General features: G+C 43.0%; 1 protein-coding gene across 1 annotated transcript; it reads right to left on the bottom strand.

Moving 5' to 3' along the window:
- Positions 1 to 1,491: 1,491 nt before the first annotated feature.
- Positions 1,492 to 5,025, bottom strand: LOC109422600 (uncharacterized). The gene is made up of 2 exons (XM_062842956.1): positions 4,381 to 5,025; positions 1,492 to 4,323 (listed from the first exon to the last, which is right to left on the bottom strand). The coding sequence occupies exon 2, from the start codon at positions 3,448 to 3,450 to the stop codon at positions 1,492 to 1,494; it is 1,959 nt and encodes a 652-aa protein (XP_062698940.1). The 5' UTR covers positions 3,451 to 4,323; positions 4,381 to 5,025.
- Between the last annotated feature and the right edge of the window lie 10,063 nt (positions 5,026 to 15,088).

Below are 15,088 nucleotides of genomic sequence, written 5' to 3' on the forward strand. Positions count from 1 at the left end.
CACAGGCTATGGCAAAAGGTTTGGAGTAGTCTGGTGTTCGAAGTACTGGTGCAGAAATCAGTTGTCCTTTCAGCGTCTGGAATGCCTTTTCGCAGTCCTGGGTCCATTTGAATTTCATTCTAGCCTTTGTTAGTTCGGTTAGCGGAACCGCTGTTTTGGAGAAGTCTTGAATAAACCGTCTGTACCAGCCACACATGCCAATGAAACGTTGCACCTCCTTCTTTGACGTGGGTGTGGGAAACTTGCTTATGGCCTCTACCTTTGTTTCGTCTACGTGCCAACCCTTGTCATCCAGAACGTAGCCTAGATAGTCCAGGCTGCGGCGGCAGAAAACGGATTTCTCCGAATTTATCGTCAGTCTTGCGGCGCGTAATCTTCGAGCAATTTCCTCCAGCAATTTAAGGTGTTCTTCGAAAGTGTCAGTGGCCAGAATCAGGTCGTCCAAATAAACAAATACTTTTGGCTCTAAATCCATAAACAAATGGTTCATCACCCTGGACAAAGCTTGGCTGGCGGTCGATAGACCAAAGGGAACAACTTTAAATTGAAAATGGCCCCGCTGGGGAATTGTAAAGGCTGTTTTTGGCCTAGACTCCTGATCCAACGGTATTTGCCAGAATGCGGCCTCCAGATCAATCGATGAGAGGAACTTGGAACCACTTAGGTTATTCATTATTGACGCGATATGTGGGATTGGGTAGGCTTCCTGAACGATGGTTGCGTTCAGTTTCCGCGCATCGAGGCATAGCCGCATCGATCCGTCTTTCTTTTTTACTGCTACCGTGGCATTGTTCCAGGGACAATATATCGCCTCCTCAATAACGTCCATTCGTAGCATACGATCCACCTCCTTGTTGAGATCATCTAAAACGAACTTCGACATGGGGTAGTATTTTTGTTTAAAGGGCACCGCATTTCCTGTATCGATCTTGTGGCAGTAGATATTCGTACGGCCCAGTCGGCCTGTGTTTGATGAAGTAGGGAATCGCTGAATCGCATGTTGTAGCTGCTGCTTCTGGTGGTCCGTTAACTTGGCCAGCATCGTTGAATTTGTATCCGGTGTCACAGAGATTCCACAAACCGTAGCCTTTACTCCAAAACGATTCCAGAAATCCATGCCAAGGATCAATACTGTTGGCATAGATTCCAAGAACAGTATTGGAAGAGTGTGAATCTTGCCGTTGTATGCTATGGGCACGTGTGCGAAGAAGGATATGTTGTGGGGCGAATTATCTGCTGTTCGAATTTCTCCTTTCACTGGATACTTGACCAGTCCTAATTTATCCGCCAAACGCGTGTGGTCGCCTCCTACTAAACTGCATGTTGCACCGCTGTCCAATAGCCCACGAAGTTTTGTGTTCAACACCGAAATTTCAGCATACGGTCGGTTGTCCGAATTTGTTGGGTCGATGATAATGCTTTCTATTTTTCGGAATTCTGGGATACTGCTTACAGAAGGAATATGTTTTGTTTGGGAGGATTCCTCGCCTTCTACCGAGAAGACTCCCGGCCGGCGTTTCCCGAGGGCATTCTGGTAACTTCGGACGTGAGTTGTCTCCACCTGGATACGCAACTCTCGCAGCTTCGTGTTGTGCATCCTTTTTTGCCACATGTGAAGCAAAATAAGAACGTTTTCGGGTTGGGGCAATTGGGATATGTGTGTCCCGCCATTTCACATTGCCAGCAGGCTACCGGGTTTGGCTGGATGCCTTGGTTGTTGGAAATATTGTTTGTTTGAGCTCTGCCTGAAACGGATCTGTTCCAGTTTGTCTGAGATTGCAGAGCATTCACTTCCTCTACTGTGTTGGCTGGATCTTCTTCGTGGAGTGCAAGCTCTAGATGATCTATTTCTCGTTGAACGCTTGTCGGAATGAAATCTCCTGTTTGAGGGGGAATATCTTCGGTTACCAAGTTGACTTGTTGCCGTCCGAAATTAGTTCGAATGTTGGGTTGAGGCTGTCCATGTGACGGGTACGAAGATCGCGGTTGTTGGAAGTTATAGTTTTTTGTCGAGGTCGGTCGTGCACCCGTATTGCTCCGATTTCGCATGGAGTACGATCGAGAAACTTCGAAGTCTCTACATACGGTAACCAGGTCCTCTACTGTTTCGGCTCGAGAGGCTGTGGCGATTGGGATGAAGTCCGTGTTGAGATGCGATTTCAAAATGAACAACTTCTCCGTTTCCAGCATTGGAGGCTCCACAATCTCAAAAACTGCTAACAAGTCCCTATAGAAGTTCGAGAATGTCTCGGTGGGACCCTGGAAGCGAAGATATAGGTCTTGCTTGATGATTTCGGAATAGTTGGGCGGAAGAAACTCCCGTTTGATCAGTGTTTTGAAGTCATTCCATGTTCGGAAGGATTGATACGTTCTGCTGTACCATTGCAAGGCACGGCCCTTCAAAAGATGTTTTATAGACCGTACGAGCGTCCTTTCGTCAACTCCTTCGGTATCAGCGTACGTGTGGACCTGACTGAGAAATTCTCCGAGCTGAATGGTGTTTGCTGAACCGGAATACTGGAATGGCCATTTGTGTACCGGCTGCGAACATCTTTGGGAAAACTGATTTTGATTCGGTGATGCGGGTTGTCCTCTGTTCTGGGAATTTTGGTTGACGAAGAATCGGAACATCTCATTGACTAGATTTGGCGGCATTCCTTGATCTACGAATCCCTGTTGGTGATCCATGCCTGGGATGACGTTGGGAGGCGGCGGACGTATTCTCTGGTGTTCGGGTGACGACGACGCTCTGTTTGTTGGAAACTGCCGATGAACTGCTCCCATTGATTGTTGAGTCGAGCGTGTAGAATTTGGCGAACCCGCTACATTGGCGGTTGATAGCATGTTGATGATGCGGTCCAACTGCTCCTGCTGCCTTGCCAGTTGTGCTTGAGTTTCTTGTATTTGTAGCTGCAGATTTTGAGGCTCTTCGTCTTCTGCGGAGGCTGTTGCACCTTCGTGTACCTCTGATTCCGTTGTTACGTTATTTTTGATACGGTCCAGCTCCTGTAGGTCGGAGGGAAGAATATCCTTGTCCCCTGGAGTGTTTCGTCTTAGAATCTCATCGGCTCTGATGAGGTAAGATTCAATTCTGGCGATAGACTTGTTTGCGTTTGCTGTGATCAGGGAATCGGTGATCAAGCTGAGTCTCCACCGGTAGTGATTCAACCTGGATCGGTTCATCTTGATTTCTTCCACCGTACCTTGGCGCAATGCTTGCTCGATGGACTTGAATAGCGGATTGAGCTTTGCTTGGCACTGGTATATGTGGTCCACATCAGAGATGATGTGCGATGCTGTTGATGGGGCATTTTGGTTTTTGATCTCCTTCTCAATTAATTGTTGCAGTTGCTTGATCTGCTCCTCATGTTGTAGATTCGATGGGTTCTTCACTCCTCTCAATTTCAGCTCAAACTCCAGCTCCTCCTCCAATAGGTATTGCACATCCATATTGCACTTGCACGTCACTTAACTCACTTCTCACTCAACTCACTCACCGAGACGAATCGCGTTTTGACAGCGGAATTCGATAGAAAACAAGTGGGTTTTTAAGTTGGGCGCCAATATTGCCGGTATCAATCAGCCTCAAGATACGGTAGTGAAATGACCCAAATGACTCTACTCGCATGCAATCTCACCCTCAATGAAGGTGTGAATGAAGCAACCAACAAAAATACGCATCATTATGTTTGTATTATTCTATACACATAGGCCTTATACTACCCCTACCTTACATAAGCGGTTGACACACCACTCTTGCTTCCACCAATACTGTGACTCCGTCGTGGTGTTGCTGGTAACGGGATTCGCAACGGTGACTGCTGGTGATGATGGTGTTTGTAGCTTTCAGAACGCACGGTTGTGCTTCTTCAGATCGCCGACTGGCGATTGATCGATGACCTCCATTGATTCCCACGACGAACGTTTGTTTACCTTCGAATATACTGCTTCGCATACGCCGACACCGATTATTCGACACGGCTGACACGGCGCCGGCGGTCCTGGTGATATTGGTTACTATTTCGTATCACTTACACTTCGTATGATCTTCCTCCTTGTGGTTGCGCTCGTCTGGCCGACCTAGCCGCGCCCGGCTCACCTTGCTGTGCGAAGTGGCTTGATGTAGTGTGCGTGATATTTTGAGGCAAGCTTCATGCACTTGAATGCACCGTGCCTACCCGACTGCTAGCGAGTGCCAAGAGTGAGATGCACTTTTTGATGTGGCTGATAGTGTGTGTGCGTGATGGTGAAGCTGGTGAGCTACCGTTTCGTGGCGCTCCTTTGCACACGGTGAGATGTGAGAACGATCTCAACAAAAGGGCCCTAAGGGATCAAATTACATTAGATGGCTATTGATAACATCTTTGGTCAAAGAATTACCTCCGTAGAGAGCCCTTGAGTGCTTTGTCGATCGCTGATGGTAGCCCTCGTGCTTGCAGTGGGTGGCGTGGTGTCTTCGTTGCTGCTGTCTGTGGGATTTGAATTGGTCATGACGATATTGATGACAATAACTCAAACATTACCTTCTTTGCGGTTTCCCTGGAGATGGCCGAATAGATGGTTGATTCTAGCAGCTCTTGGTCCTGCGATTACCTGCTCGATCTAGAGCAAAAAGTTGCATGATCATGTGTCGGATCTCAGGTTATGTTGTGTTTATTACCTGTTAGGATCTTCGCCGATAGCATGCCGGTGTTTTAGACAGGTTGTATCTAATTTTGGAACCACCGTGGTTTCAGGAGCAGCTTACTAGAGCAAAACCACCTTTGTAGCAAACTATTTTCTCACGTGCTATTTTTGATGTCACGATGGCGACCACTCAGAAAGACAGCAGCTAACGAATGAAGTGCGATTCGCTTGAACGGTGCAGAGAAGATGGTCTTTGTTCGATTTCTCAATTTCGAGAGCGTTGAAGAACGAGAAATTAGTGTTGTCGTGTCGCACCTTCACTAGTAGTTGCAGGGTTGCTCTTGAAGCTTGGTGCGGTATTCCATAAGGCGGAGATTTTACGAATAGCCAAAATAAATCGTAATACAATTCATGGCTGGATAAACAACCAAGCATAATTTATTCTGACGATCGAAAACTTCGATAAAATCATAATTGTTACTTGGGATATGGCCACTTTATCATCTTATGCAACATCTTATACGATTACTGGTTGACTGGGCTCCATTTTTGCTCCCAAATTTCTGTCGCTATTGGCTTTTGATGACATCGACGATGGAGCTCCACGTTAGAAATCCAATTGTGAGGCCACCATGCACGAATTATGTACCGCAGGCATCTATTCATGCAGATCTGCAGTCGTTGAGTGTTCGTTTCTGATACAGACCATGTTTCACTGGCGTACAGCAGTACATATTTCACGTTTGAGTTGAAAATTCGGATTTTGTTACGTCGACTAATCTGATTGTTTTTCCATACATTTCTTAAACTCGCAAAAGCAGCCCTCCCCTTCTTGATCCGTGCACCTATGTCGATCTTGGTGATACTATCGGCCGCAATTTGGCTACCAAGATATTGGAGGCTTTCAACATTCTCCACAGCTTGCCCAGCTATCGTGGAACTGGTGGGATTGACCGTGTTTACATCCAACGAATTGGTCTTATTGACGTTGATGATAAGACCTACCGAGGAGCCGACGAGAGATCGGCAAGATCTAGGAGAGCAACGTCATCAGCCAGTTCGAAGTCATTTGGGTGCTCCATGGTAATGGGTTGCCACAGCAACCCACGATTTAGTCCGCGATCAATAGCATCTACCAGGCTCTCGTCAATTACGATGAGGAACAGCATCGGTGAAAGGATACATGATCCTTGCCGGATTAGACACCATGGTGACGTATTCTGCAAGAAAATGCACTGCACGAAGCTTCAATGAGGCCGACGATTGTTGTGCCTTGTTTTCGTGATTGAGACGGTCGAAAGCTTTTTCGTAATCAATGAACACCAGGTAGATAGATTCTTGGAATTCATTGATTTGCTCCAAGATGATACGGAGCGCGACAGGGTCGTCCGGCACGAAATGCTGCTTGCTGCCACCGGAGAGTTGCGTCAATCTTCTCCTGTATTCGATTAACCGTTATGTGTCCGATTTTTTTTTTAATTTGTCCTACACCGTGCTTTTTGAATGGGCGCTGTGTACCCGGATACCCTGTCGGCCACATAAGGGTTAAGGATCACTTTACAGAGGACTTTGAGAACGATGCACAGCAATATGTCACCCTTTTTAGGCACCTTTACTAAGACGGCTTGCATCCAGTCGAAATGTCGGAAATGTCGCGGATTTTGAATAATTGATGCAGCATTTGTGCAGATACAACGTGGTCAGCTTTGAGCACCTCGGCTGATATGCGATCGTCCCTTGGAGCCCTGCTCGATTTCATGCTACGGAAGCTGTTTCTATCTTTTGCAATAATGATGGAGCTTCGGTGTTGACACGGGTAATGCGTCGAACCCTTGGCGGATCATGCTGAAGTGTTTATGGCGTGACCGACACTTGAAAAAGGTTTCCAAACCGCTCGAACCAGCATTTCAACTGGTCAGCCAAGTCGGTCAATAGCTCTCCAGATGTGTCTTTCATGGGCATCGTAGCATTCATCTTAGTCCCACTAAGATGACGTGAGACATTGTAAAGGAGACAAATGTCGCCGGTATTTGCGGCTTTCTCGCCTTCGTCGGCTAAAGAGTCCGCCCACACTGTTTTGCCCGGCCTACATGAGCGCTTCACTTCCTTCTCGAGAGCCGAATACCGCTGATGGGCTACGGCTTTGGCTCCTTGTGTTTACGCTCGCTCAATTGCGGCTTTTTTGTTCCTTTGCTCCTCTACCTTCTTCTAGGCGTCATCTGTGATCCACTGCTTTCTCCGAGTGCGTGGCTCACCTAAATTATTCTGGCCGGGGGCGATGAAGGCGTTCTTGATGGTGCTCCATTGATTTTCTACACTTCCACCTTCCGGAACATCCGCAGCACGGTTCTCCAGCTCCTCGACGTAGGACCTTTTCGCCGCAGCGTCTTACAATCGGCGTGTGTTGAACCGGCGCCCAATTGTCTCCTCCTGTCGATTAGGAGATGATGGTCGGATGCAACTCTTTTGTTCCGTACATCAAGAAGTATCCGTCTCCATTTCCGGCTGATGCAGATGTGGTCGATTTGATTTTCCTTGTCGTCATCACGGGAAACCCATGTTACTTTGTGCACTAGTCGACGGGGAAAGAGCGATCCCTCAATAACCATGTCATTGTTGCCAGAAAACTCTGCAAACAGTTCACCGTTCTTCCTTATTTCTTCGAGACCAAGGCGTCCCATGACGTGCTCATAGTTCGAGTTGTCGGAACCAACCTTCGCATTGAAGTCGCTCAGGAGGATCTTGATATCACCTTTCGGAATCTAGTCCACGACAGCATTCAGAGCTGGCTGTAAAAGTTCTCTTTGTCTTGCATTTCGACAGCATCATCGGTTGGCGCGTAACATTGGATCATGGTAAGGTTTCGAACCCGTGTTCTGAATCTGGCTACAATTATCCTCTCATTAATAGATTCCCACTTCATGAGCGCAACGTGGGCGTGAGCGCTGAGCAGGAAACCAATTCCACGGTGGCGAGCAGCGTGTTCACCTCATAGGCCAGAGTATAGCAGTTCGGCCAGAGTATTCCTAAGTTCGGCCAACGGACTTCGCTCAGCCCTAGGATCTCAAGCTTCATACGGCATGCCTCATTGGATAGTTTACCCTGCTGGGCTGTGGGGTAATACATTCCAAGTTCCAATTCTTGTCAATTATTTTGCCCTTAAGTCGTTGCCGTTGAATCAGTTCGTAATATTTCATTTTCGGTTTCCGTTACGGTTTTTGAGTTTCGAGAACAGTAGGTTGTTGGCCTTATAAGGTCCCCTATCCCTGCCAGCTTCCGGTGGAGAAGCATTGTATACTCAGCCGCTGGATGCCAGAACAGACGCTGTTTGAGCAGCACCTCCTTGGTGATCAGACGCTCGGTACGTACCCCCTCGACCTAGCAGAAGGCAGAAGGACAACAGTGCCCAAGCTGCATTATCAGCTAAGCACACAACTCTTAGCTGGCGGTCTTTGTCATCGCTTGACCCGTGGAAGCATGAGGTAGAAACTTGTGAGGACCACATCAATTTCTTTCATTTAACTACAAGATTTATGCAACATATTAAATTTAATCTGGATGGATTGACTTATTGTTGTCTCATTCTCAGAAATAGTATAATAATTAGGCAAAAAATTAGATCCATTGGAGAACATGAAAAAGTTCAAACTGGCGGCCTGTACAATACACCATGATTCGTGGTGTTTTCTAATGTGTGATAAAATTTATTATTTATGATCCTTTTCACGTTCCGCCTCCTCAAGATGAGCTTGATCACATGCTGACCGAGCGTTTGATATTCACCCGTTCCTCTGTGACAGCAGAAGCAACACCGAACGGCAGCTGAACTGAGGGATCGAATTTCCCAGCGGGAGCTTTCACGCCACTTTTACCACCTTTTGTCCGGCGCGAAGCGACGCGGGTCAACCCAAAGGAGTTCTCCTTAGCTTCTTTTAAACCTGTGGTAGAACACAGGACCCGGGAATGAACGGTTGAACATTTTTGACCACTGACTGGTGTGGACCACGGGGAAGAAAAATGTGTCAATTTTTTATGACTCCTTAACGAATAGGAATATGCATTCCAACAGTGCGTGGAAAAAAGGGGTCTGTGGGGTAGAGTATTGAACAACTTTATTGACCATTTCGAAGATGAGTCGCGAGTGGTGATGTTTTATTTTGTTCAGCATATAAAGCAATAAACTCGCTATTTTTGAAGGATCATTTTTCACGATTGGCTTTCGAAGGCAGTTGCTAAGAAAACTGGCCATTGCGTATGACGACGAAGAGAGCTAATGATATTATAAGAAATTAATTAAAATGGATATGATGAACCTGATACTTTGGCGCCACACAACTCAATTAAAATATAAATATTCAACCCACGAAACATATTTTTTCATTAATTTTTTTCATACCGTGTGTAGCGTATTTGTTTACTTATTCAAGTTATCCAATTAACGTAGATTGAGGCCTTGAATTTGCAACACATAAAACATTAGTTAAGCATATGGCAAAACCTACATATTAAAATACATTGAAAATGTATTGCAGACTTGAGTTTTTCCCGTCCCTCAAAAGCACGGGTTCCCAACCGGTGGTCCACGGCCCCCTAGGGGGCCGTGAAGCCAGTCCAGGGGGGCCGCAATGTAACCAAAACAATTGTTAAATTTTTATTCTATGTTGTGCAAATTATACCAATTTTTAATTTTGTTTACCGCCACCCCCAAAAAGCCACAATTTGAGGAACAAATTTTCAGTATAATTTTCAGTATAAATTTTCGGCTGCGCCGCTATTTTTCAGCTACGACTCAAATTGAATGTACAATATTGCTAACGAAATGTGTCGAATAAAAAACACGTATTATTGATCGTCGAAAATCCCTCCCACAGTAAATTTGTGGCTAGGTCACTGTACCCAAAAAACTCGGCTTCGTTCATTTAATTCATATTTTTTTCTAAAAATTTTCATTGGGCCGCAGATGTTTTGACAATTCTTAAAGGGGGCCGCCACCTTAAAAAGGTTGGGTACCCCTGCTCAAAAGCGTATTTCTAATTTGATGTGCAGCCTATTACCACAAACAGGCTGAGTTGAATTCCCTCTATACGTTTCTGGAGCAAGTTTGCAGGAATAAATGGAAAAAACACCTAGTGGGGACGGGAGAAGCTGAAGTTTGCAATGGTTTCTCCGCCAGTTTCACATGTTAATCTAGATTTTTTTCGTTTCTTAGCTTTTGATCATTTTTTAGCTTAAAATGGCACTAAAGTGCTGCATCACACTTCTTTTCAACCGGCGAGAAATTAACTTTTTAAGTTTCATCATTGCCTGAAGGCATTCTTAACCGTCCATCTTTGGCCTTTTCATCATGAGAAAAGTTCATTATCCATCCAGAAAAAAAAAATGCAGTGGATAAGCCAGCAGCCCAGCAAACTTTATTTCCATCACGTAGATCACACCGAGTGAATAAAAAAATAACTTGAACCAAGCCGAACCGAAAAGAAATAACTGTTTCCTAACTCTACGAAGGCATCCCCCGGCCTGCTGGCGAGTGTAAGGTGATCGTTGATAGCGTTTTAAGCCCGACGCGCGCGCTTTGGCTTCCGGTGAGAACTTATCGAAAGTTTAAGTTTCCTCATTGTTGGAAGAAGGAATAAAGTCAATTCTTCCTCCCTGGTAGAGTGAAATCTAGTTTACGCGAACCAAAATGAGGCAAGTTTTCCATCCAAAGTGATTGGCAACAATGAGTGCTTTCCGAACTAAAATGCTAGTCTTGCATCCCGGTGGTTCCACTGATAAGGAACGAATTTCAATTGGGAGAAGCTTTTGATGCGTGAAGTTTCGAAGGATTATCAAAGACACATTTCGCGCAAACTCGAATAAATGTTGGCAGCATCCTCTCATTTTTATCAATAAATCTTTTTGGATTTGTAGACTTTGTCATAAAAAGCCAAATTAAGTATGCAATGTAATTAGGCGAATTCATTAAACAGTGCAAACCGCTGATAGCATAGCATAGCATAGCATAGCATGAATACTTGCACAAATCTTGGATGGAGTTGCAAAGTTGAATATTTCCATTGACATTGCTGATGTCGCTACTATCTACAATGCCATAGATTCACTCAGCTCCACACACCTGGCCAAGTCCTTGCAAGCATTTATAAATCCCTTCATCAACTTAGAAAGAGCCCAGAACTGAAGCATCTTCCAATAGATGAAAGGATGTTGAAAATAGCGAATTTTCAACTTATATGCAGTTATAAAGTAAATATACTGAAGTAGAATTATTTATAAATAAATAATATTGAAAAGATCTCACCAATTGTTGTGGGGTTTTTGTGGTTCAATGCCGATCATCTAATTGCCTTGATTATTGTTCTTCTCTGTAAAAAACAACACAATACTCAGCAAAATACAACACAGTACTGAACACTAAACACCCGCGCATCTATTGTTTTGATTTTCACTCGAGACAATAGCGAACGCGATGGATTATGCTGCCATACTCACCCCTTCTGGAGTGATGCATGCACAGCAAAGAACAACACAATCTTGATGCGAAAACAACACAGCCTGTCGATTAATTGGGAAAATGGTTTATCTACCTCCATTTATTCCATGAATCAATTAACGGTTTTAATCTGTTTACCCATCATAGGTATTCATCTGTTAAAAGCTGAGTGAAACACACGAAACGATGCGCCGTGCTATTTGCGTAACTTAATAATGGTACCTATTACTCTCCATCTAAAACCAAACAGCCATTCATTAAACAGTGCAAACCGCTGATATTATAATATCCTCACCTCACTAATCATCGCGAATCTTGCTCGCCAGTGCAATCTTTGATTATTTCATTCACAATTCCTTGAAAGTTTTCAATAATCAGATAGTCACGACCTGAGACGTCACGACTTTCGCAGTTGTTTTATTTGATGAGTACATCTCCTAATTATTATTTTTTCATAAATTGCTTCTATCTTTCTGCAATTGTTTCTGGGTTTCCTTAAGAAATTCTTTTTGTATTTTTTTTCCAAAGATTTTTCTAACGATTCTTTCAGGAAACCCTCCTGCATTTTTTACTTGGATTCCTCCTGTAGTCATTTTATAAATTCCGCCTGGGATTTCTCCAGTGATTCCTGGTATAATTCATCCTGAAATTCTTACTAAGACTCCACTAGGATTCAACCAGAAATTTCTCATATTATTCTAGGATTTTATCCAAATATTCTATCAGGAGCATTTTTAGAAATTCCTCCACATGCCCCTCCAGAAACACCTGAAGTGATTTTTCAGAACATCTCCGGCGATGGCTGTAGTGATTTTTCCGGGGATTACTGGCGAGATTCCTCAAGCAAGGGATTTTTCAAGGAATTCTTCTAGAGTTCTTGTACCGATTTTTTCGAACCCTCTATGCAGAATATCCTCTTCGAATGAGTGTAATCAGTTTCGTACCTTTTAATTCCGCCCTATTTTGCTTTACTTATGACAGATACGCGTATTTCGACTACCACTAGTAATCTTCCTCAGTGTCAGTTATCCATGTGGACTTTTGTCTGTCTCTATTTTCCAACAGATGTTTTTAGTAAGAGTAATGAAGCCGTCGTTGGCAAAAAAATCGTTTTTTAAAGAAATTCTCCAGAACAAAAGGTTGGGAGAAACAATTCTAGTCCTTTCCGGAAGTAATCGACAAAGATATATTTTATAACTTGTAGAGCCATGAGACGATTTTTGAACGAATCCGTGGTAGAATATTTTTCGGTTTCTGTAACGGTTTTTGGATATCAGAAGCAGTAGATTGTTGGCCTACGGCCCCCTCTTCACTGTGGTGGGGCTGCCCCCTTAGGTATAGCTTCCGGTGGAGGAACATTTCATACTCAGCCGCTGGATGCCTAGATAAGTCAAAATGACATATAGCACTACATCTAACATTTTTATCTTCTTTTTTTTTCGTCGATTTTCAAAACAACTAGAAGAAAACAGTTTTTAATTCTTTTGATACGAAAAAAATAATTCTACATATAATTTCCTTTCTTCAAACACATTTTTTTCCTATATCGAACCATTTTTAAGTAACAGAGAATTCAAAAAAAAAATATACATGAAAACAAAAATATTAAACATTGTAAAATGTTATTCAAAACGATCTGAAAATTGCAGGGGGACGACCAGGGCCGGATCTAAGGAGGGGGGGGGGGGGCTAGGGCCCCGGGCCCCCACAAAAACCTTTTTGCTTGCTAAACATTAACAAAAGCAAAACAAGCTTATTTGCCCATGTCATTTGTACCTCCGAGGGGCCTCCACATACGCTCTGGCCCCGGGCCCCCACAATCCTTAATCCAGGCCTGGGAACGACACAATTTTCAGCACCTTAAAAAAGTCGGAATATGCCACAAAAAGTCGGCACATCCACTGACAAGATGGCAAAGCTTTTGCGGGATTTTCCGTTTTTTTACGTTTTTTTTTAAATATTTCAGTTTGTAAAAACTTGTACCACCCCCTTTGGAAAATGCACATTTGTGTAAAATAACACGGTCCAACATTTTTTGTTCTTCAGCTCTTATTAACATCTTTTCTGAATCTTTTAAAATTTTGGAGAATCGAGAAATTTTGAGGTTTAGGGAAAATATTGAGAAAAAAATTAAAGGGGACTTCGGACTAAAAACGTAACGTATCTCGAAAAGAAACGGCCATAAGTACGAACTCTTTTGAAAACATGACCTCTTATCTTGAGAAATTCAAAAAATAAACTTCATATCTCACTTTTAGGTGGATTGATCATTTTTGCCAATAGTTAAGGAGTAACTTCAGAGAATACAAACATGGCTGCCACAATGGCCGACTTGGTCCCCTACTCACGTTTTCAAGGGCACCAATCTTGAAAATTTGTAAATAAATGCTCTCGATTTGTAAAAGCTGCCTCTTTTTGTAAGTGAGCAAAGCCAGGAAAAACAAGTGCGGCTTGGCTCGATGCTTTGTTCGTCAGATTTGTGCCTCTAAAGTTTGTATGAAAAATTGCAATGGGATTTCTTGATGTTTCACCTTAAAAAGAAGCGCAATATTGTAGTGAAAAACTTTCTTTGCCATGACGCTAAACATCGTGGATAAATCAGTTACTACGCACAATAGTAGTTGGGTTCTTGGTGTTCAATAAGCTATTTTACGAGACGTTCTACCGGTGGGCCGCTCATTGTTATTGTTTACATTTGATGTTTTTGTTTTCGCGAAAAGTAGCATAACATGTGGTAAGCGCCAATCAGATTTTTGCTGGCAGAGATGTTTCGGTTTCTAATGTGGCATGTATCAATCCCCCGAGCTGCATGATGTCAATAGCAGAAGAAAAAAACATCCCCAAAGTCTACGGATATCAATTATAGTGGGCGGATTGACGCATTTTTGCAGATAATTGAACCTCGTTTATTGGATGGGCCTGTACCACATGTTATGCTAGCGGTTGGACTTCAAAACTGGTAAACATTAAAAAAAAACAGCTGATTTGAAACGTCTCATAAAATGCCTTATATAAGAGATCATAAAAAACATCATTTCGTAAAAGCATCGTTTCTTGAGAATGGCTTGACGGATCTTGATGGTAGTTGCAAAACCCCCAAAGCTCCTTAGTACACATTTTTTATTTATGTATCGTGCATTTGGCCAGAATTACGATTTTTTTTCATTTTCTAAAAACTTTCCTTTCTCACAGAACGGGAAGGTCAAAACTTCAGATTCATGAGTTTGAAGTCGGCACCAATTAGAAAAGATGGAATTTGGAGCTGGACACAACAAAACTTGTTTTTGTGTTGGACCCTGTAACACTAGTTAAAAAAATAAAACGAAAGTCGTGAACTTCTTTCAATGATCAAAATTTGTGTGTGATGCATAATTAGGGTATCGGGATGCTTCGTTGGCATAGTTCCCTCGTTCGGCCTATCTCAACGTAAACCAAATACTCGAACAAATACGTATAATTGGATATCGGAAAAGCTATGCGCCAAACAACTGTAACATTTCGTTTCAATTTTAGCACTTTGGAGCATTAAAATTGAATGGTAATGTCACTTTGTTTAGCTGTTGTAGACGCCATGATTCTTCAGCTTAGTGGGTAGTATATACACATGATCATAAATGGCATGATTCTGGAACATTTTGAATTGACTTTTCAATAAATGAACATTTGATGCGATGGTCAAAGACGCTTTTTTGAACTTGTATATTTGTTTTCAACTGATAATAACTATTTTACAAATTAAATGTGGGCCGAATATTGAGGACATTTTTTTCGCTATGTACCCAAATCTTGGCCCATCAGTAAAATGACGTCAACAACACCGATAAAGTGACATCAACAACGTTTCTTGCGTAAGAACCAGAAAAAACGAACAGGAAAAAAGATTTTGTGTGCGGTGACTGTAAAAATATAACACAATAATAGGCTGCATTGTTTTCGTTACTTAATTAAGAAAGAACTTTAGTTTAAGTGATT

This window comes from Aedes albopictus, chromosome 3, assembly GCF_035046485.1.
Source record: "Aedes albopictus strain Foshan chromosome 3, AalbF5, whole genome shotgun sequence".
NCBI classification, from domain to species: Eukaryota; Metazoa; Arthropoda; class Insecta; order Diptera; family Culicidae; genus Aedes; species Aedes albopictus.

Bases quoted from the DNA above. Each gene is read 5' to 3' on its own strand.
- LOC109422600 (XM_062842956.1), bottom strand. From the start codon at position 3,450: ATGGATGTGCAATACCTATTGGAGGAGGAGCTGGAGTTTGAGCTGAAA.